The sequence below is a fragment of the Eptatretus burgeri genome, chromosome 3 (genome assembly GCF_056783735.1).
Source record: "Eptatretus burgeri isolate ZD-2024b chromosome 3, Ebu_testis_v1, whole genome shotgun sequence".
Taxonomy (NCBI): domain Eukaryota; kingdom Metazoa; phylum Chordata; class Myxini; order Myxiniformes; family Myxinidae; genus Eptatretus; species Eptatretus burgeri.
In genome coordinates, this window is record NC_140963.1 from 543,938 (window position 1) to 567,602 (window position 23,665).

The 23,665-nt window shown below is 45.1% G+C and overlaps 1 protein-coding gene across 1 annotated transcript in view; it reads right to left on the minus strand.

The window, feature by feature from the left end:
- Positions 1-23,665, minus strand: part of LOC147029278 (integrin alpha-9-like) — a 219,502-nt gene that overhangs the window by 74,763 nt on the left and 121,074 nt on the right. Inside the window, exon 15 of the mRNA XM_085872069.1 lies at positions 15,351-15,501. Coding sequence (XP_085728195.1) covers positions 15,410-15,501 — 92 coding nt within the window. The 3' untranslated portion in view covers positions 15,351-15,409. The remainder of the gene's footprint in view (positions 1-15,350; positions 15,502-23,665) is intronic.

The window sequence follows — 23,665 nt, forward strand, 5'->3', positions numbered from 1 at the left end:
CGTTTCGTCCAGTCATGCGGCCGAGGCGACTCGTGATTTCGGTTCCTCCAATGACGTGCCGCCGCCGAGACGCGTCACGGAATTCATCTCGACCAATCACGCGCCACCGCTGAGGTGACAGCATCCCAGAGTCGGCCGGCCGCGCCGCACCTTTCGAGTATATAAGCCTGTGTGCAGGCCAGCCAGACTCACTATTTGCCAAGCCTCAGATGGGTCAACATCTCCCTCTCTCTCACTTGCTCAAAGCTAACCCTTCGACGAAGAAGATGGCGAAAAGAAAAAAACGAGGAGTATCGTACATTTCAGGATGAATGGGCCAAAGAATTTGCCTTTGTGGAGAGAGCAGGTTCTGTGGTGTGTCTAATTTGCAATGAGAAAATTGCATCGATGAAACGGTCGAATATAAAGCGGCACTTCGACACACGCCATGCTACCTTTGCATCAAAATACCCTGCGGGAGACAGCAGAAAGAAAGCGTGCCAAGAGCTACTGAGCAGGGTGCAAGCCAGCCAGCAGCAACTCCGCGTATGGACCCGGCAAGGTGACTATAATTCCGCTCGCTTTGCTGGATCTTTAGCAATAGTGAGGAATGGAAAACCATTCACAGATGGCGAGGATGCTAAAACGTTCATGCTGGATGTAGCCAATGAACTTTTGATGATCCTCCGAACAAAGACAAGATAATCAAACGGATACAAGACATGCCTCGGTCGGCAAGAACTGTTCATGATGGTACCATCATGATGGCAAACCAAGTGGAGGAAACGCAAGTGAAGGACATAAATACAGCACCGTTCTTTTCCCTGGCTTTGGATGAGTTAACAGACGTAAGCCATTTGTCACAGTTCGGTGTGATTGCAAGATATGCTGCTGGTGATACACTGCGCGAAGAAAGTCTTGCTGTTCTGCCAATAAAAGGGTCCACAAGAGGTGAGTATTTGTTCAAGTCTTTCATGGAGTTCGCTCAAGAAAAAAAAATCTGCCAATGGATAAACTTATCTCAGTGTGTACTGATGGTGCTCCGTGTATGGTGGGGAAAAACAAAGGATTTGTGGTGCTTCTCCGTGAACATGAAAATAGACCCTTCCTAAGTTTCCATTGCATTCTACACCAGGAGGCACTTTGTGCTCAGATGTGTGATGGGCAGCTTGGCGAAGTGATGTCGCTGGTCATTCGTGTGATCAATTTTATTGTTGCACGAGCCTGAAATGGTCGCCAGTTTAAAACACTGCTGGATGAAGTTGGAAATAACTATCACGGTCTGCTTTTGCACAGCAATGTGCGTTGGTTGTCAAGAGGGAAGGTGCTTAGCCGTTTTGCGGCTTGCCTGAACGAAATCCGGACTTTCCTTGAAATGAAAGGGATTGAGCATCCTGAGCTAGCCGAAACTGAGTGGCTCCTCAAGTTTTACTATCTCGTGGATATGACTGAACATCTGAACGAGCTCAACGTGAAAATGCAAGGCATTGGAAATACAGTGTTATCGCTTCAACAAGCCGTGTTTGCTTTTGAAAACAAGCTGGAGCTCTTTATCATGGATCTTGAAACAGGTCGTTTACTACATTTTGAAAAACTGAGACAATTTAAAGATGCATGCACAGCAAGTGAGCCCACTCAAAACTTTGATCTCCACCAGTTAGCTGGCTTCACATCCAGTCTCCTACAGTCATTCAAAGCACGCTTTGGAGAATTTCGTGAGCACACTCGTCTTTTTAAGTTCATCACCCATCCAAACGAGTGTTCACTGAACACAGCCGACCTGAGTTACATTCCTGGTGTCTCCGTCAGAGATTTTGAAGCAGAAGTGGCTGACCTGAAGGCCTCAGACATGTGGGTGAATAAGTTCAAGTCACTGAATGAAGATTTGGAAAGAATCGCACGACAGAAAGCGGAGTTGGCGAGCAAGCACATGTGGACAGAAATGAAAAAAACTTCAACCCGAAGACCAGCTGATTATCAAAACTTGGAACGCGCTTCCTGTCACATACCTCACACTGCAGCGTGTGAGTATTGCTGTATTGACCTTGTTTGGATCTACGTATGCATGTGAGCAGTCATTCTCACATCTTAAAAACATCAAGTCCAACCTACAATCACGTCTAACGGATGAAAGCCTCAACGCTTGCATGAAGCTTAACCTCACCAAGTACCAACCAGATTACAAAGCCAAAGCCATCAGCAAATCCATGCAGCACCAGAAGTCCCATTAATGGTGAGTATTATAACAACATTATTTAAAAGAATAAATTCAGAGGCTTATTATACTCACATTTAGTTGAATTCAGTCTTAAAATATATTATATGGCTCTCACTGAAATAGATTTCCAAATATTTTGCTTTAATGGCTCTCTGAGTCAAAAACGTTCCCGACCCCTGATTTAGTGGATTGTCACAAAACATCACTTGGCATGGATCCACATGGAGATGTACAGGGAAGCCCATTCTTTCTGCAGCTGCAACAGGGTGTGTCACAAGCTGTGGTGCAGTTGCAGTGTATCATCTTCAGAAGAGTGTCTGGTGCAGCATTCATAGCAGTCATGATAGGTACAAATCGATTGTCTTCAAGTCCCCAGCCCAAGTCCAGAGGATCGAGGTCACCCTCCATCCCCATCCAAACCATGACCTGGTAGTACACTTGGAGACAATGAAACTTGGTGGCAGATTCCGTTGGGGGAAGACGTTCAGGTGTAACGAAAGACTTAGTAGCAGCGACCTTCTTTGTGAATATCTTGTAACGCATGGCTGCCAGAGAACTTGTGCTCTCCCCACCAAATAGAACGGCCATCGCTTGGCTGCCAAGTTTCTTTATTTCAGCGTGGCTGACGCCTCTCGAAGTGAATGTATCTGCACACAACTGGAGGCCTTGATCATCTTCCACGAGTTTCTGAAAGCCTACTTTTTCCCAATGCCATACACATGAGATGTTGAATCACATCCTGTGAAAGCGTGCAGGAATAATAGTTGAGTGCACAACTTATTCCCCAGAAGATGCTTCATCCGATTGATGTCATATACTTTCAGATTGCTTTTTGACTGGTTGTCTGATCTGAAATATAGTGGTTTTCCATCTGGTATACAGTAATGGAGCAAAAGCATCAACAAATCTGTGTCCTCTCTGATTAGTGTGGTGGAATGCAGAATTGTGCTGTTTACTTGTCTTGGCAATGTCCACATCAGCGTCCCCTTCTACCTGAATAACTGTGCAGCCCACTTTCTTCAGCTGATCACCTATTAAGGTGATCAGCTGTTGCTTGTTACTGCCGACACATAGGAATTCATCTCTCTTTCCATCAAATTCAGTTTCTCTGGTGAAGTTCACAGTCGGATAGCTGTTGGCTTGTCCCCGTCTCTGCTGAGTGTTATCCTTTATCGAAGAGCCTGCACCATAGCCATCAAAGACAACAGTTGCTGTCTCATAGTGTTTTGTTGTGAAGTCCACATATGCTCTGGCTATTTTGCCATATGCATCTCCCTTCTTCCACTTGAGCTTGTGCAGCAAGGATCCACCATCAAGAACATACCTTTCAGTCTTAAGGTGTGCTGATGGTGTGGTGTCAGGTACTCCTTCACATGCCAGTGCCTTGGTACAGTGGTCATTGACAGCTTGATCGAGTTGAGGTTTGTCGGCCTTCCTCAAGATCTTGTTGTCCTCAAAGAGGGATGGAGGGTATGGACTGAGCTCAAAACTCATCACGTCCTCAAGTGACAAATCACCTATCTGGGATACCACCAGGAATCGCTGGAATAGCACACTGGAGTCGATGGTTCTGTGAGGAGCAACCTGGAGATCATTAGAATTTCCCAGGGTCTTTGCTTTCTCTGTCCTCTTGATGGAGAAGGAAAACAGGTTGTCCAATCATTCTCTCGATGATTTTGTTCCCAACAGCTTCATATTCATGCACGTTGATGTCTTCGCTTGCCACGATACCATTTATGATATTTCTCAATGTAGGATCAGAGGAGAAAGGTGAAAATGCATTCAGCTTTGTGCTTATCTTCGAGAGGTCGAATGCATGTCTTTCAATTCTGGCACCAGTTGCTTCTTTATGCTGTTCGCTTGTTGCGTATGTGAGATCATTGAAGTCCTGCATGGCGACGTTGACCTCAGATGTTATGGGAGCTGACATTGTCCACAATGCTGGGTGTTCCTCTGTCATCTTACTGCCATGAGTCAAGCCACCGGTGCTCTTTAGTGATCTCATGAGTGTTTGTTCGATGACTAGATCACAGCTGAGGCCTGCCCAAAACTGGTTGGTTCGCCAGATCACATGGAAGCCATTTTGAAACTTCTCATACACATCTGGGTGTTTGCTCTCCAGTTCACTCATTTATTGTACGTAGAGATAAGCTGGTAAGAGAAGACTGAAAACCCTTTTGTAAGAATTTGATGAATGTTGGGTGATTGCCTAACAGAGGTTTGATTATATAGAGACAATTTATTGATTTTACATCCTTCATTTTTGCCACCATCTTGGATTTCAGGTTAAACACTGATCAGATCTAAATTTTATTGACACCAGTGGATTGCTGATCCATTAAAACCATGGACCAGAACCAACAATTATGTTTTTATCACAATTATTGAAGAAGTTATAGCTGTTTTAGTTATTTCAAAGCCTGGTGGTGGCCATCTTGAAAATGACTGTTTTAACCCATTTCCGGATGTCAGATTTTGGTAGACTTTTTCCTATGATCAGTATATCCAGTAGGAATGAAAACCACTGAGAAACCTTTTATTGCAATTTGTTGTGGGTTTGGTGGTTGTTTGTCATAAATTGACCCGACTACAATTCTCTTATCGGTAATTATTAACAACCAGCTATATTCCGAACTTAATTATGGCAGTTCAATTGAGGGAAAGGATACAACGAACGGTTAAACATTCACACACGGACATTTATTACACACACGACACATATGCAGTCATGTATGCAATCAGGTACGTATGTAATCAAAGCAATTAATGCAATGGGGGTTAGGGACAGGACATGAGCAAGAGAAAGAACTACAACCGTTGGTCTATTTATTATGTACAATTAATTAAGGACATGGCGCCACAGACTTTCACTCAAAAACCCCGGAAAGAAAAGGAAGAAAAGTGACCGTGAGGTGGACCCTCGGGACTCCGTCCTCCTTCTTCCGACCTCTCGCTCGTCCCACCCTCACAGTTCTTTCTCCTCTTCTGCGCCACAATTCTCCTGCACCAAACAATCCTTCCACCACCACAATTCTCTCTCTCCCAGACACTCTCCTCAGCGTTCCAGCGCCTCAATTCTCTTCTGCACCACACAATCCTTCCACCACCACAATTCTCTCTCTCTCCCAGACACTCTCAGCGTTCCAGCGCCTCCGACCTTTATCCACGGAGCCCCACCCCCCTCCTCCCGGCGCATGAGAGAAACTTCCAGAACAAGGGCGTTTTCCTCGCTGAATCGGGGTCATTTTCATTCTTCTGGAGGGTTGTGCTCCTGCTGCGTTGGCCGGCGGAGATGTTATTCGTTGGGGGTGAGGGCCGTTGTCTGCTTTCCTTTAATGAATGCAAGGCTTCTGGCAATGATGTGCTGAGGTGAATTTGCGGTTGTGGTTGTGGTGAAGGCAGTTGTGGAGAAGGTGGCTGTGGTTGTTGAGATGCGGTTGGTGGTGGAGGTGGTTGTTGTGAAGTGGTTGGTCCAAAATATAGATAGTAAAAGAAAAACGGCTAACTCAAAGATCACAACCCGGTTACACGAATAATCCCTTAGACATCGGTGGGGAAATCTATCTGAACACAGACTTCTCGACATAACTGATCTCTGGGATACCTGAATGGTGTTCTGTGAATTTCCACAACCGTAACAATATATACATGTACACTCATATATATATATATATATATATATATATATATATATATATATATATATATATATATATATATATATATATATATATATATATATATATATATATATATATATATATATTGTTACGTTTGAGGGGGGGTATGCATTCAAAGGGTAATTAGGATGTTTAATTAGGTATGCCATGCTGTTCGAGTTTAACAGGATCTCGATGTAATAAGTAGCAATTCAGTGGTGATAAGTTGTCTAGTAAATGTTCATTTCTTCAAGGGGGAAATGATAATTGTCACGTAATTAGATAGGGTAAGTGTGTCTGCGTAAACCCCTTTTGGTATTCTCTGGAGACTGGCCGTGACGTCACAGGACAGTGCAGCGGATGGCTCCGTCCCGTGATCACGATTGGCGGAAGGCGACGGCGGTGGGCCAATAAACGGCTCGATTGGAAGTGACGAGGACAGAAGGATAAAAACGTTCTGTTCGGGGTCGAAAAAGAAGAGGAAGAAGATCGGGACAAAAAGATCGTGTTTTTTTGGTGTGGAGGCTGTTGCGCGGGAAGCGTGCTTGTTGTTGTGCTGATTCGATCGTGTTCTTCATCGTGTCTTGGAGCCTTGCTGAGCCTCGTGCCTCACCTTGGTTGGCTCTGGGGTTCTGCTGACTCGGAGTACGGGGTCGAACGGCGGGCGGACCTGCCTTCCTCTCCTGCTCGCAATTTGGCGCCAGAACTGATTCCCTGGCGGCGGTGAGCGGACTTGGGCCAGGACCAGGAGGTCGACAGCACCACGGTTTCTCCTGCCCCCCCCCCCCCGCCCTGATGAGAGCAAGGCCAGCTCGTCCGATGCTGATCCAGGGACAGTTGCGTCCACATCACGGTCCAGCCTGACCACCAGAAATAGCTACGTTTTGTGTGTGTGTGTGTGTGTGTGTGTGTGTGTGTGTGTGTGTGTGTGTGTGTGTGTGTGTGTGTGTGTGTGTGTGTGTGTGTGTGAACTTGGCGCCTTAGAGGGTTTGAGATCTGTATATTCATTGGAATTGTCTGTGTTTTCCCCACGCCAGATCCCACACCATCCCGTCGAATCGCCCCGGATCCCTCTTCTTGCCGAGTCTTGTTATTTCTGGTTAATAATAAAATAAAATAAACATTATCAACTCAGTGAAAAGTGACTCGTGCCACCTTCCTCGTCCCGTTTGCGGTAGAGCGATTAGAACCGCCATGTTTGGGTTATAAACAAATAAACCGCCTCCATCGTTTCGGCTCATTCTACGTTGGCGGGACTGTTCAAGTCCCGTGGACGTCACAATATATATATATATATATATATATATATATATATATATATATATATATATATATATATATATATATATATATATATATATATATTTGGGTGGTCAAAAACAGCAAAAAAATAAAAACAATTCAGATGTCTCCACAAGCCTTAAATTATTCCACTATAATTCAATAACGTGCATTTAAAAATTTTTTTAAGTTGATCGTAGGTGATTTAGAGGTCGCTCCATATGACGACTTTTAGTTTCATGAGTTGGTTAAATTAGGGTATGGTCAGGTACGATTACGGGTACTTCTGGATGTCCGAGGTGGAAATGGAATACATTTTCGAACTCTATGGGGTCGATTTACTCAAAGAAATGACTGCACCGACATTGAATTCACTACCATTTCGAAAATATGACCTAAAACAAGATTTATCATTACTGGAGTTGAGTAACTAATCCGACTCATTTCGATATTTTCTAATCTATAATTAATTTGTTGTCCGTCCAAACATTTCTTAGAGTAAATCGACCCCACTGAGTTAGAAAAAGCAGTCCATTTTCACCTAGAAAGTTCAGAAGTGTACGGATGCGCATCTCACCATACCCTAATTTTCCAATCAATGGAATTACAAACTATAAGAATATTTTGTCTCATTTACCAAATACCACTATCATCTCCGCCTGTATTGCTGTCTCCACTTCCGCCTGAACTTATTTCTAGCCGGCCCAACATCCAGTGTTTTAGATTCAATGATTCACGAAAAATGTAAGTTATTTATTTAGTTATTATTATATTAAATTAGGGTATGGTGAGATGCGAATCCGTACACTTCTCAACTTCCTAGATGAAAATGGACTGCATTTTCAAACTCAGTGGGGTCGATTTACTCTAAGAAATGTTTAGACGGACAACAAATTAATTATAGATTAGAAAATATCGAAATGAGTAGGATTCGTTACTCAACTCCAGTAATGATAAATCTTGTTTTAGGTCATATTTTCGAAATGGTAGTGAATTCAATGTCGGTGCAGTCATTTCTTAGAGTAAATCGACCCCATAGAGTTCGAAAATGCACTCCATTTCCACCTTGGACATCCAGAAGTACCCGTAATTGTACCTGACCATACCCTAATTTATTCAAGTCATGAGACTAAAAGTCATCATATGGAGCAAACTCTAAATCACCTCCAATCAAACTAAAAAAAAATAATGCACGTTATTGGATCATATTAGAATAATTTTAAGCTTGTGGAGCAACATTCTATTTTTTCGACATTTTTGGACCACCCTTGAATATGTGGATAGATCGAAAGATATAATTTAATTTTTTTTACCTCTTCCACTAAAGGGGGACGGAGGTTATGTTTTCACCCCTGTCTGTCGGTCTTTGTATGTCTTTCTGTGAACAGGATATGTCAAACGTTGTGGGTCGATTCCACCGAAGCTTGGTGGACAGGTTGGGTGTGAGACAAGGACTAATTGATTGTATTTTGGTGAATATCTGAATCCGAATCTGGATCCGTTAAGTTTTTCCAAGTGAATTTTCACCATTGAGAGATAGGGCCACAAACGATACGCAACACGATATTTCAAAAGGTTGTGGATGCAATCGGACAAATCTTGGTGGACAGATTGGGTGTGTGACATGGAAGAAATGATTAGATTTTGGTGAAGATCAGGATACGAACCTGGATCCGAGAATTTGAATATTTTCGGTGAATCTTCACCACTGAGAGACAGGGCTAAAAGTGATATATTGCATGATGATCCAAAAAGTTGAAGACAAATCATGACAAAGATTGGTGGATGGTTTGGCTCGGAGACGAGAACAAGTCGATTCGATTTTAGTTCAGGTCCGGGTTCAGATCCGACCTATCAGTGGGATACAAAATGTAAACTGTTCAGCATGGTGCAGGTATGCACTCGAATGAGTGCACCATTGTAGTTAATGTTGTTTTTGGTCATTAATTATTCTGACAGTGGGAAAAAGCTGTGTCAACCAGTTATTAAATTTTCCAAGTCCACTGATTTTGCAACCAATTGCACCAATTTTGTAACAAACAGGAAAATAGCAGATTTTGTTTTAAGCCGATGGTCAAACCTCAGCACACGCTCGTGGTTTAACTGCCATAACCACACACGCATTTGTGGTCAGTCTCGCCACCCAAACCACTGTGAGCTTGCAAGCAGTAGATTAATGCAGATTAATGTAGATTACAAGAGCCACAAAATAAAAGTATGCTGAGAACGACATTTTTCTGTTTTTCCAACAACAACGTGATTCACATTGTACATTGTATTGTTACAAATACAACATTGCATTCTTCTCTCCGGAATTAGGTTTTTATGTTCAGGATTAATACAGTTATATGTATATGTATATATATATATATATATATATATATATATATATATATATATATATATATATATACATACATATACTGAAACGCAAAAGAAACTTACCGCTTGTTTGAAATGTAATAAAATTGTAACAGTTCAAAATAAAACAAACCAACAATTACTAATTGAAACATTGGCATTTTATTGATGACATGTCAAGTTTTTGACCAAGATACACCATCTCATAAGTTTGTTCCACAGTACAGAACAGCACAGGGTGCAATGTCAGTCCCCTTTCAATAGCGTGTGTGGCCACCATTGTTTTGGATACAGGCAGTGCATCGTCGGAGCATACTGCCTACCAGTCTTTGGATGGATTGCTGCTGGATTCTGTCCCACTCAGTCCTCAATGTATGAAGCCACCTGACTTAGGACCATCTGCCTGTCCTGCCTTGCAGTGGTGACTCTTGGCCTCCCTGATTGAGGTCTGTCATCTGCAGAGTTGTGGAGGGTGTCTCTGTCCACCAGGGCCGATATTGTCTGGTGTGAACAGCCAAGGCGACGTGCCACCTCACGGTAGCTCAATCCGCCTTTCAGTATGCCGAGTGCCGTTGACCTTGACAATCGTGGCATGTTGATTGGAATGCCCATTTTGCACTGGCCTTTTTAAAGCCAATATCAAGACATCACGTGCAGCTCATTAAAATCATCCCGTACCCCTTGGCTAATCACTGACAGTCAAAACGGCTGTTCAACAGCTGTGCTATGAAGTGACCATTGAAGGTTCAAGTGACCATCCGTGACTGTTTTGTCTGACAGTGAGGACACGATTGTCCACAAATAAGTTCACAAATTTACTACACGCAGTGTTATTGTTGATATTTGAAGGTTTAAAAGGTGGTAAGTTTATTTTGCGTTTCAGTGTATATACATAAATATATATATATATATATATATATATATATATATATATATATATATATATATATATATATATATATATATATATACAGTGGGGAGAACAAGTATTTGATACACTGCCGATTTTGCAGGTTTTCCCACTTACAAAGCACGTAGAGGTCTGTAATTTTTTATCATAGGTACACTTCAACTGTGAAAGACTGAATCTAAAACAAAAATCCTGAAAATCACATTGTATGATTTTTAAATAATTAATCTGCATTTTATTGCATGAAATAAGTATTTGATCACCTACCAACCAGTAAAAATTCCGGCTCTCACAGACCTGTAAGTTTTGTCTTTAAGAAACCCTCCCATTCTCCACTCATTACCTGTATTAACTGCACCTGTTTGAACTCGTTATCTGCATAAAAGACAGCTGTCCACACTCAATCAACCAGACTCCAACCTCTCCACAATGGACAAGACCAGAGAGCTGTCTATAGACATCAGGGACAAAATTGTAGACTTGCACAAGGCTGGGATGGGCTACAGGACAATAGGCAAGCAGCTTGGTGAGAAGGCAACAACTGTTGGCACAATTATTAGAAAATGGAAGAAGTTCAAGATAACAGTCAATCTCCCTCGGTCTGGGGCTCCATGCAAGATCTCACCTCGTGGAGCCTCAATGATCATGAGAAAGGTGAGGGATCAGCCCAGAACTACACGGCAGGACCTGGTCAATGACCTGAAGAGAGCTGGGACCACAGTATCAAAGAAAACCATAAGTAACACACTACGCCGTCAGGGATTAAAATCCTACAGCGCACGCAAGGTCCCTCTGCTCAAGCCAGCGCATGTCCAGGCCCGTTTGAAGTTTGCCAATGACCATCTGGATGATCCAGAGGAGGAATGGGAGAAGGTAATGTGGTCTGATGAGACCAAAATAGTGCTTTTTGGTTTAAACTCCACTCGCCGTGTTTGGAGGAAGAAGAAGGATGAGTACAACCCCAAGAACACCATCCCAACCGTGAAGCACAGAGGTGGAAACATCATTCTTTGGGGATGCTTTTCTGCAAAGGGGACAGGACGACTGCACCATATTGAGGGGAGGATGGATGGGGCCATGTATCGCGAGATCTTGGCCAACAACCTCCTTCCCTCAACAAGAGCATTGAAGATGGGGCGTGGCTGAGTCTTCCAGCATGACAACGACCCGAAACACACAGCCAGGGCAACTAAGGAGTGGCTCCATAAGAAGCATCTCAAGGTCCTGGAGTGGCCGAGCCAGTCTCCAGACCTGAACCCAATAGAAAATCTTTGGAGGGAGCTGAAAGTCTGTGTTGCCCAGCGACAGTCCCGAAACCTGAAGCAGCTGGAGAAGATCTGTATGGAGGAGTGGGCCAAAATCCCTGCTGCAGTCTTTGCAAACCTGGTTAAGAACTACAGGAAACGTCTGATCTCTATAATTGCAAACAAAGGTTTCTGCACCAAATATTAAGTTCTGTTTTTCTGATGTATCAAATACTTATTTCATGCAATAAAATGCAAATTAATTATTTAAAAATCATACAATGTGATTTTCAGGATTTTTGTTTTTGATTCCGTCTTTCACAGTTGAAGCGTACCTATGATAAAAATTACAGACCTCTACGTGCTTTGTAAGTGGGAAAACCTGCAAAATCGGCAGTGTATCAAATACTTGTTCTCCCCACTGTATATACATATACATATATATATATATATATATATATATATATATATATATATATATATATATATATATATATATACACATATCTTCTTCTTCTTCTTTCGGCTGCTCCCATTAGGGGTCGCCACAGCGGATCATCCGTATGATCCGCATAGTGATTTGGCACATGTTTTACGCCGGATGCCCTTCCTGACGCAACCCTGGTCGCCTCTTACGACACAGGGATATGGTACACCTATTTTAACTGGGGTATACACCGGCCCAGTATACTGGTACTCATTTCGCCGACCTTGGAAGGATGACAGGCTGAGTTAACCCCTGGTGTATTAATTCAGTGGCCCAACGGGGCTTGAACTCAGAACCTCTTGGATCCCAAGCCGCTGCCCTAACCACTGCACCAACACCAGGCTCATATATATATATATATATATATATATATATATATATATATATATATACATATATATATATATATATATATATATATATATATATATATATATATATATATATATATATATATATACATACACATATATACAGATACCGTGGTGCCCCAGAATCCACACGCCCCATTGTTTGAACAAATTGGAATCCAAACAATCTTTGAGAAAATGTTGCCCTAAAAACCGAACACATTTTCAAAAACTGAACACAACGTGGCGTTCATGTTTGTTCACATGAGTCTCCCCCGCCTGTTCGACCCGCATCTTCGCGCTTTGTTCTTTCAGTTCGTCGGTGGAAGTACTCGTGAAAGCATCTCTCGAGTGTCGATCTCTACTTTACCTTGTGTTTTCACCTTTATTTGTGCTGTTTTTTTTTCAATTATCACCCTTGTGCATTCACCATGGCACCCAAGAAGAGCGGTGAAGCAAATAGGAGTAAGAGGAACTCTGTGAGAACGACAATTGAGTTAAAGAAAGAACTTATCGCTAAGCATGAGAGCGGTACGCGTGTGTCTGATCTCGCTGCCATGTTCGAGCTGCCAAAATTGACCGTGTGTACGATTCTGAAAAATAAAAGCGCGAAAACCCGTTGTAAAGCGAACTCATTCAATGAACCCTCTGACAAATCGGCTTGAACGAACTCAACGTTTTTTGCGCGAGCAGGTTAGTGACGTCATGCTGCGTCACCCAATCGCTTCACCTCTTGATTCTCTCCCGTGGAACCGTGCAGTGAAAATGGCACGTTTGTGTCTCCACAGAGTGTACTGGGATATAAAACACCATTTGGTGCTTCCTGGTTAATTACACACCTCCACCAGGCTGAACAGTTTACGTTTTGGATCCCAATGCCACTGATAGGCCGGAGTTGCATCCAGACCTGATAGAAGACGCGACAACGCTCCTGCTCATCCCCCAGGCTTGGAAGAAGATTCATGAACCAGAAAAGGTAATTTACTCATCTTATTTTACCTTAAACATGGGTAATTTCAGTTGAAAGTGTCTTGAAAGTGGGTTTTCTTGCGGTGCAGGAATGGATTAATTCACTTTCAATTATTTCTTCTTGGGAAAATAGTTTTGGAATCCGAACTTTTTGGAATCCGAACAGCCTCTTGGAACAAATTAAATTCGGATTCTGGGGGCACCACTGTATATACATATATAGAGATAAACATATATACACAAATATACATATATATCTATATATATATATATATATATAAAGATAGATATAAATTAAATTTTTTTGGTCTGCCACCAAAAGTGGACGGAGGTTATGTTTTCCCCCCTGTCTATCTGTCTTTGTATGTCATTCTGTGAACAGGATATCTCAAATGTTGTGGGTTGATTTCACTGAAACTTGGTGGACAGGTTGAGTGTGTGACAAGGACCAATTGATTATATTTTGGTGAATATCTGAATCCGGATCTGGATCCGAGAAGTTTTTCCAAGTGATTCTTCACCATTGAGAGATTGGGCCACAAATGATATACAGCGCAATATTTCAAAAGGTTGTGGATGCATTCGGATGAATCTTGGTGGGCAGATTGGTTGTGTGACATGGAAGAAGTGATTAGATTTTGGTGAAGATCTGGATATGAACCTGGATCCGAGAATTTTAATATTTTTAGGTGAATCTTAACCACTGAGAGACGGAGCTAAAAGCGATATAGAGCATGATGTTCCAAAAAGTTGTAGACGAATTATGACAAAGCCAGGTGGATGATTTGTCTGGGAGCAAAGCTTGGTGGATGACAAGAACAAGCCGATTCAATTTTGGTTCAGGTCCGGATTCAGATCCGACCTATCAGTGGGATACAAAATGTAAACTGTTCAGCATGGTGTAGGTATGCACTCGAATGAGTGCACCATTGTCGTTATAGATGTTTTTGGTCATCCATTATTCTTTCAGGGGGAAAAAGCCGTGTCAACCAATAATTTTCCAAGTCCACTGAATTTTTTTCAACCAATTCCACCAATTTTTTAACAAACACGAAAATAGCAGATTTTGTTTTAAGCCAATGGTCAAACCTCAGCACACGCTCATTCTTTAACTGCCATAACCACACACGTGTCTGTGGTCAGTCTCGCCACCCAAACCCCTGTGAGCTTGCAAGCAGTAGATTAATGCAGATTACAAGAGCCACGAAATAAAAGTATACTGAGAAAGACATTTTTCTGTTTCACCAACAACAACGTGATTTACATTGTACATTGCATTGGTACAAATACAACATTGCATTCTTCTCTCCGGAATTAGGTTTTTATGGTCAGGATTCATGGGGAAAAATCATATTCCTTTTTAATAATGTAAACATGGGAAAAAACCTTTATCACCTTACCAAAACAACTTTAAATCATAAACATAGAATAAAGATAAAGCAATAACAGCACAATAAGCAATTCTTATAACTCTCACTCTTTTTAATGTGTTGATCTCTTTTGTTGTCTCTGTTTAAATGAAAAATGTCAATCATTTGATTGCTGGATGAGTTCCAGGTGCTAATTTTTGAGACAACACAACTGCAACATTCCCAAAGTTGATGAGATTTTGATCTTGCTCTTTTTACCCATTTGTTTTCAAGCCAACGCAAATTTAAATTTTTGATCGGGACAAGGATCTATGCATATCAAATCACATCACAAAATAAAGCTGAGATTCCAACAATGACAGGTTTTTGTTACTCAGAATTGTTTGTAAGGCAAAACAAAGAAAGGACAGATGGACAAAATATGGGTTCCTCATTCTTCACAAGAAAGCCTGATAGTTTATTTAGTAAAGAGCTATCCAATAATATTTGGAGTTAAATTTTACTTCCAACATACAATCTCACCTGCACAATACCCATGTGACGTCTACAACTTGATGAGCCATCTCGAAGGACCAAGCGGTTCACCAAACATCTGACAACTTTGGGCTGTCCAGGAAGCCCAGTCGTGGTTGATGGTTGGTGTCCACATTTTCTTGCAAAGTGTACTCCAACACTGCACATCATAAATAAAAACAATTCAGTGATATTGAAGTCAAACTTTATCTTGATTTAAAAACGTTCTCTATTGAATTAGTGTTCTATCATGGCTTCAAAGTTAATTATTGCTCAATGTAGCTGTTTTGAATCCCAACTACATGCCAAATTAGTATTCCCTGGAGATTATAGTTTACTATAATCATATTTAGTTTGTCTATAAACCAAAGTTTTATGATTTAACATTGTTATGGCTCAAAGCACCATTGGCTGATATTGTTCAAATGAATATCGCTTTATTATACAGTCATGCGCCACTTAACGATGGGGTTACGTTCTGAGAAACGCGTCGTTAAGCGACGTCGTCGTTGTGCGAACCTTTTCTTTTTTTGTTTTCGTTTTCGAACATCGTACTTACACAAACCTACACACCTAGGCTATATGGTGTAGCCTATTGCTCCTCTGATACAAACCTGTACAGCATGTTACTGTACTGAATACTGTTGGCAATTGTTACACTCATCCAAGAGAGACGGAAGACACGTTAGTTTTACCTTTGGGCAGCTCATGACGGCCATCGGTGTTGTTAGCAGCAGCTTACAATCTCCTCTCACATCGATTCGAGAAAGGTGAATAAATAGCGTTTGGATTTTATAAATACGTAATCATTGCATCGATGTTATAATTTACAAATGAAGAAACGAGCTCCTGTCAATTGTGATATATATTTTTGGAACAGTGCGATTGTTTTAACAACATAAAAATCTTCACTGAAAATAAATTTGTTTTAATTTCGACTGTAACAACGATTTACTAGCGGAATTCTTCAATTTAAAGGTAATTTACTTGCTAGAAGGTAAACGTGCAAACATTGGTTCAGTTTGAAAGCTGATTTCGTTGAATACCGATTTCGCGATGACATTTTATGGACCTCAACGATCGCATTGTAACAGGGACACACTGTCGTTGTTTATTATCATTATGAAGTATTATGTACTGTTCAATGTACATAATTGTACGTGCAATTTTTATACGACTGGCAGCGCAACGTCGGCTATATCACGAGGCGATAGGAATTTTTCAGCCACATTTTTTTTTTCATTTTTTTTTTTTTTTTAGAGCTGGCAGATCCGTCGTATATGCGATCCCTCGTTGCCCGGAACGTCGTTAAGCGGCACATGACTGTATATGCATATGGGGAGCCAGCACCAAAGAGTGTTGCTGTGTCCACTTTCTGCCGTTACTCCAGGGGGCCTCCGCCTGGCCATCCCCCAGGCAGATGCCTGGGCCAACCCCATCTCTTCAGATTTTGGACATTCCAGGCACCCACCCAAAGGGATCGCCTCAGCTTAACCTGAGGAGACCACGGTCTGGTTGATGACACCTCCGCACCACCCCGACATACACCACAGTGTGTTTTACAGAGTGAAGTGTTTTGTGATGGTCGGAGTAAAAATCCGACCACCAACCTCTGAGGGAAGGTAACCAACTGCAGGAAGATGTCTGCAGACTCAGTTGGCACCAGATGTGAAGGATGGCCATTGGCTCACAAGGAGCTCATCCACCCTTTGGCAGGTTTTGGATTTAATCCTGCTGGGTGTCCATGTATGTATGTGTATATATATATATATATATATATATATATATATATATATATATATATATATATATATATATATACACTAGCGATAGCTGTGCACATGCACGGGATAGCAGTACAACATAGCTGGTAGCAGACGACAGACCGTACACAGAGAATGACAAAAATACGCATTGTGCAAAATGCAAGTGGTACTATGGAACGCCAAGACTTCCCAAACATTGGCGACATGTCCATTAAGTGTCACAGCAATTTCAGAGGGATCGTGTGACGGCGAGCCGAGTTTTTAGTGTACAAGCTTGGTATTAAAATAGATATATATATATATATATATATATATATATATATATATATATATATATATATATATATATGCATATGCATATATGTCTGCATGTGTATATACATATATATATATATATATGTATATATATATATATATATATACATATATATATATATATATATATATATATATATATATATATATATATTGTTACGGCTGTGAAAATTCGCATTACACCATGAAGGGCCCGTAGGTGAGATATCTCAGGTCCCGTAAGTACATGTGTAGTTCGCCCCAAATCCGTTGTCTCGAGGGATTTTATGCGATTCATTCGGCTACGATGCTTTGAGATAGCCGTTTTTCTGTTCTATTTTTATTTTGAACCAACCACGTCTCAACCGCCATCACACAACAACCACCTTAACCACCACGCCAGCCATCGTCACCACCTACAACCACGCTCCAACCCTCAGACAACAACAATGCCAACAGCCACGACCTTTACCTTCACAACTCAATCCCGCAAACATCGCATCACCGTCATTCCCAAACGGCACCATAACCATCAAACCACCACCGATAAACCCTCCACCACCTTCACCTCTCTCCTTCTACGGCCATTCCCGCACCACCTGTGAACACTGAGCGTCGGGCTGTCTTGGGCTCGTTCAGCGATACGCACCGAGCCGTGAGCGCAAATTGCGGCCTTTCCGAGGGAGAATTCGGATCAAGAACGCTACACGCCCACTTCTGATCCGTCCAATTAGCAAGCGCGGAGCGGCTTGGCCCCGCCTCCAGGCGCGTCTGAGTGAAATCGATATATGCAAATTCTAGGATCAGGGAGGTTCACGCCCACTTTTCCTCCGTCCAATTGGCGAGCGTGGCTCCGCCGCCGAGGTCATCCTGATCCAGATATTTGCATATTGTTTTCTCCTGCCGGCCTATAAAACGGCGAGCGCAAGGCGAATCGTGGCAGAGTGTGGCAGTAGCAGTGTGTGTCGGCAGGGCAGAGTGAGTAGAGTCATCGGTGTGGCAGAGAGTGGAGTCGGGTGGCGAGGTCATCGGTGTGGCATCGAGTTGGGTTCTGCAGTCAGCTGAGGAGAGTTGCGGGAAGAGGCAAAGGGGCTCGGGTCCGAGGCGAGAAGGACGGCAGTCGGCGACGAGGTCGCGGTGTGAGATCGCTCGTCGCGGGACCCAAGCCAGCCCGCCATTCTCCTCCCCCAGGACATCAACAATTCCCCCTTTCCCCGCGCTGAGATAGTGCAAAAAGGGAGCCCCGTTCCCACCCCACTCCAAACGTCGTGCCAACGAAACCCGCCAAGGAGCACGGAGTTGGGGCACAGCCACGCGGCCACATCTGCGGCTCGTCCGCCAACGCGTCACGAGGACGCGGGTGGGACCCCCACCCCCCCCCCCGGTCTCACGGACCTGGCCGCTCCTCCAGGTCACGCGCACATATTGGCCTTCAGGCCTGTCTGCCCCCTTGTCTATGAGGATGGCTTCTTTCCTTTGTTTTGAGTAAATGTGTGTTGGCGCCGTCTGAAAAGTAGAACTGTATAAGTGTTGCCGTGTGTGCGTGTATTCGGTAGTAACTCTGCGTCATTGTTTCTTTTGTTTTAACTGCTATATGTGCATTTTGACTGTTTGGCTGTATATGTGTGTTTTCCGTGTGTCACGTAATAAATGTGCATTGTGTGAACTGTTTTCCCGTTTCGCTTAGTCTTTTCTTTATTGACCCTCCATCCTGCATCACGTAAGGGGTTTGTAGTGGGTGCAACATCCCGGTAATTAATCTGAACCGTCCAGGTCGATGATAACACCGCTCGGTTATCCCGATAGCACGAAACGGGCCGCTTGTGCGGCCCGTGTCTGGAGTCGACCTGCGGCGAGGTGCAATCGCCCGGTCGACCATTCGCGCAGGTACTTAGGTCGATCGAATCTGGTGAGGGACTATATCCTGCGCGGGTGGGCAATTGGCACGATCGTGGTGAGGTTAAAGCCCCCAGCCGTGACTCGCTCCCGGCGTTGGTCCGAGAGGGTCACGACAGAATTGTCCGTCCGGTGGGTGACGTGCCGCGATCCGAGTTACATGGCCGTCCGCACGCCGGCGGGCGCGAATTTGCAACACTGGTGTCAGGAATGGGATTTGAATCCCTCCCGCCTCCAAGCTAAATTCATGGGGAATCGGTTCAGGGGTGAGAGGAGCGACCCCCGATTCCCTCCAAATTACGAGCAATCTAAATTAACCCGTTACGAGAAATAAGATGGAGTCTCAAGGCGAGTGGGAGCTGGGGGTAGATATGGATTTAGAATGTGTAGAATCCATGGTCCAGGATGAGATCCCCATGCAGGAAATGCTGGTTGTACAGGATGAACTTCCCCCCCCCAACTGAACCCAGAGCCCGAAATGGGCGCAGCGGCAGAGGCCACGGTGTATGACACCTCCCCTCCCCCCCCCTCCGCCAAAACCCCCCGATCCTGGCCGAATCGGCTCAGCCGAGTGTACCCGACAAGGCCCAGCTATGCGCCATGCTGGCAGGAATCAGTGGGGACATGCAAGGAATGAAGGATGAAATAAAAAACGAAATGAACGGCATGAATAAGAAAATGGATGGAAACGCACTCAAAATGAAAGAAGTAATGAAAGAGATGCGGGGTGAGATGCGGCAAATAGGCCAATGCCTGCAGGCGGGCATAATGGCAATGTTGTGACGTGTTGGGCGAGACGCGTGGAGGTGACGGAAAAAGTGACGGAGACGTGCACGAGGGAGATAAGACACGAGGTGAAAGGAATTGGAAGGGAGAGGAAAGAACAATTAAGACGGAAAGCAAGGATGAGGTACGCGGAGATCGTGAAAGAGCAAGGAGTGAAACAGAGGGAAGGACGGGAGCGACTTAAGGAGAAAGCAAGGTTGACCTACGTAAAGATAAGGGAAAGACGCCAGAAAGAAGCAGAGACTAATAGACACGAGGAGACAACAGAAACTAATAAATGTACAGAGACACGGGAGATAGAGGGTGAATTGGACGGGGTTAAGGACGAGCACACACACATGGAGGTAGTGGAGTATAATGGGGATGAGCTGGCAGACTGTTTCGTGACCCGGTGCAAGCAGCTGGATAGCCTCCTACAGGAACAAGGGGAGGGAGTATGCCCCCTTGAGGCGACACGACCAGGTGGGTTCGGTCGTGTCGAGCGAGTTCGAGGGGACAGGTGCTGCGAACGGGTCCAAGCCGAGCTTGGGGGGGTAGAGACCCCGGAACCCCTTGTGGTGGCACTGATCACCATTGTGGTTGTCCCGGTGTGTGTGGTGCAAAGTGTGAGTGCGACCCCGTGTATGGATGAGACCCCGTGTGTGGATGAGGCACCGCGGGTGAGTGCCCTCGCGTGTGTGAGTGGTATGGTGTGTGAGGGAAACGGCACGAGTGAGTGAGCGGCTGAGTGTGAGAGAGACTGTGTGTGTGAGAGCAGTATGTAAGGGAGATGACGGTCGGCATGCGGGAGCACGCAGCCGCATCTCCCGATGTGAATGTGATTGAATGGTGTGTGAGCGTCGTAACACGCAGGTGCACGTGGTTTGAATGGCGACGGACACGGCGACAGAGAGACGAGGGTCGGGTAACGGCCGTAGCTATTTTGGGAACCGCGCAGGGTTCACCCAGCAGCGAGCGCGCAGTCCGTGCTGTGCAACGCACGAGGCCGCCACGTGCTCGCTTGCGGGAGTGAAGCCCCGTCCGGAAACGCCAGCGGTGGATGTTGCCGATCCCGCGGACGGACAAAGTTTAGGCAGGATTTCGGATTTGGACCGGACTGGTTCTCCACGCGGGTGTGTGTGTTAAGCTCCAACGGGCAGAGCACATGTGTTCGCGTGGGGAACCCCTCGAGACGCGAGGCTTGTGTATTTTTTTTTTGCGCCGGGTGACGTCATGGCTGCGTGTATGGTTGGAATCTGGCAGGAGGGTGAATCCCTGCCGGATGGTACCGTCCAAGAAGGACGAGGGACGCGAGCAGCTGCCATGACGTCACGCCAAAGGTGCGCGGCTGCGAATTGCCACGCTGGTGCGCAGATTGCGAGTTGCCGCGGTGGTGCTGCGCGAAAAAAAAAGACAAGCCTCACTTTTGGGTGAACAGGATTCCCGGGCAAGGGGTGGAAGACCCCCTGGCCTGGGCACTAGTTTGGGGGAAGGGTTAGCTTAGCTAGACCGGCTCCATGGGGCAGGGGTAAGTCCTCATGGGGCCCGTGGAATGGATTAGGTGGAGGGATTATAGCCAGATTTAGGTTGGGAAATGATTTTTAGAGATTTGGAGACAGAGACAGACTTTGGATGTGTAGCGGGGACGTAGCTTAGCTACGTAGTGTTAAAAGGAATGTGCTATAGTGTAAGGGACGACGTGGGAGCATGAGTTCGTTAAGGGAGGTAGTGAGCAGGATGGCAGAGATTCAGCGGTGAGTTGTGAAGTGTGGAGTGGAAACATGTGCTTGGTGAGTGAGTGAGGCCAGCGGGTCTGTGTGAATGGAGCGAATGTGGAATGCATGGTGCGATGAGTGATTGGGGGAGAGGAGTGACTCCCGCCCAAGGGACCCCGGGGTCAGTGTAAAGTGATGAGCTGAGTTAGTTAAATTGACAAAATGGAAGTCGTTTTGCTGTTGGTGGGAGTGTAGGCTCGATACCTATTTGGAGGGGGTGCAGGAGCCCTGTTGACGGGCTGGGAGCGTGGCTGCGAAAGGTGAGTATCGCTGAGTGGGTACCCCGGGCAGCGCGCTAGTCGGTAGGCCAAGGGCCCATGGGGGGCCGGGATAGGGAAGTGGGCACGGGTGCGCCCGCATGATGCGGGGGGGCCCAGGGCGCCGTTCGCCGCGTGGGCAGTGTTGTGGGCACGGGTGACCCTCGGAAAGGGGCCTGGGAAGTCAGCCTGCCACGTGAGAGTTTCAGAGGAGTCTCCAGGGAGGGAACTCCCCGGTGTTTAGGGAGCTGGTAGGCTCGGAGGCAGTGTAGTGCCCGGGGGTGCCATAGCTGGAGAATCGGCAGAGGGTAGTGCCTGCCAAGGGAGCCACGCGTCCCAGCCATGAAACCGTGTGAGGGCACGGAGAGAAAATTGGAGGGCATGGCCCAGAATTTGCGAGGACACCAACACTGGCGACAGGAATCTTGGTAGCTGGAACCGATAGGTTAAGCGAGAGGCGCTTGTTGAAAGCCCCGGGGTAGATTAGGAAGTGTACCCCTCCGCAACATCCATCCCTTCGCTTTTGTTGTGGGCCGCTGGACCCACTTTGGGTTAAAGAAAGATCGCTGAAGTCTGGGGAGGGCATCCTGAGGCTTGGGTGGGCCTCGACACAAGACACTAGCTCTCACTTACTCCCCTCCAGGAAGGGAACGTAGGGGTTGGGAGTAGGCTAGGAGACTATAGGTTAGCCAAACAGAGACAGTAAAGGGGGTTAGGGGACGAAATTATAGTGGGGAAGTAAAGATAAAAATAAAAACAACAAAAAAATAAGTTGGGGCTAAATTGGGTTTTTACAAATTAAGGTAGTGGGTATGGACAGTGACAGGCAAAGGCGATAGGTTGGGAGGGAGACGGGTAGGTAGGTCCGAGCCCACCTTCTGAGTGGCCAGCACCACCGCACTCCCTCCACCAACCTCCACTGAAAGGCAAAGGCTGGCCAACTTCATCGGCTGGCTGTGTTACTTCAAGGCCTGTGCCGGTCGGATCGTCCGACGGCTGTTTTACTGCAAGGCCTGTGCCGGCCCACTTCATCGGCTGGCTGTTTGCTGCGAGGCCTGTACCTGCCGGACCGTCTGCAGCTGCTTACTACAAGGCATGTGCCGGTCAGCTTCACTGCCGGCTGTGTTTGCTACAGCAACCTTTACCATCCATGCCTGCTGCCCTCGATTCTGCGTTTGCCCCATTCTGTTTCGATTTGCCCCCACCCCCCCCTTGTTCATTGCCATGTGTGCCAGGATCGTCGCGAAGCTGGAAGGAGTGTCCTGTTGGCAGCTACAACACGGGCCTGCAGTGGCGGCCCGTGCGCCGGTTGACTTTTGTTTTTCTGTCTGCAGAGTCCATTGATCCTGAGCCATGGTTTAGTGTAAATTATAAGGTTAAGTTGTGAATTGTTAATGTGTTTTGCGCCCCCGGCATGTATGTCTTAGCGCCGGCAATTTTATTTAAGTCATCTGAGTGAGTGTGTTTGTTAGATCGTTACTCAGCCCTTAGGTGATTTATTTTGGGGACACGAATACACTGAATGTCGCACTCAGGGATCCGTAGGTAAAACGTACTAGGGGAGAACTACA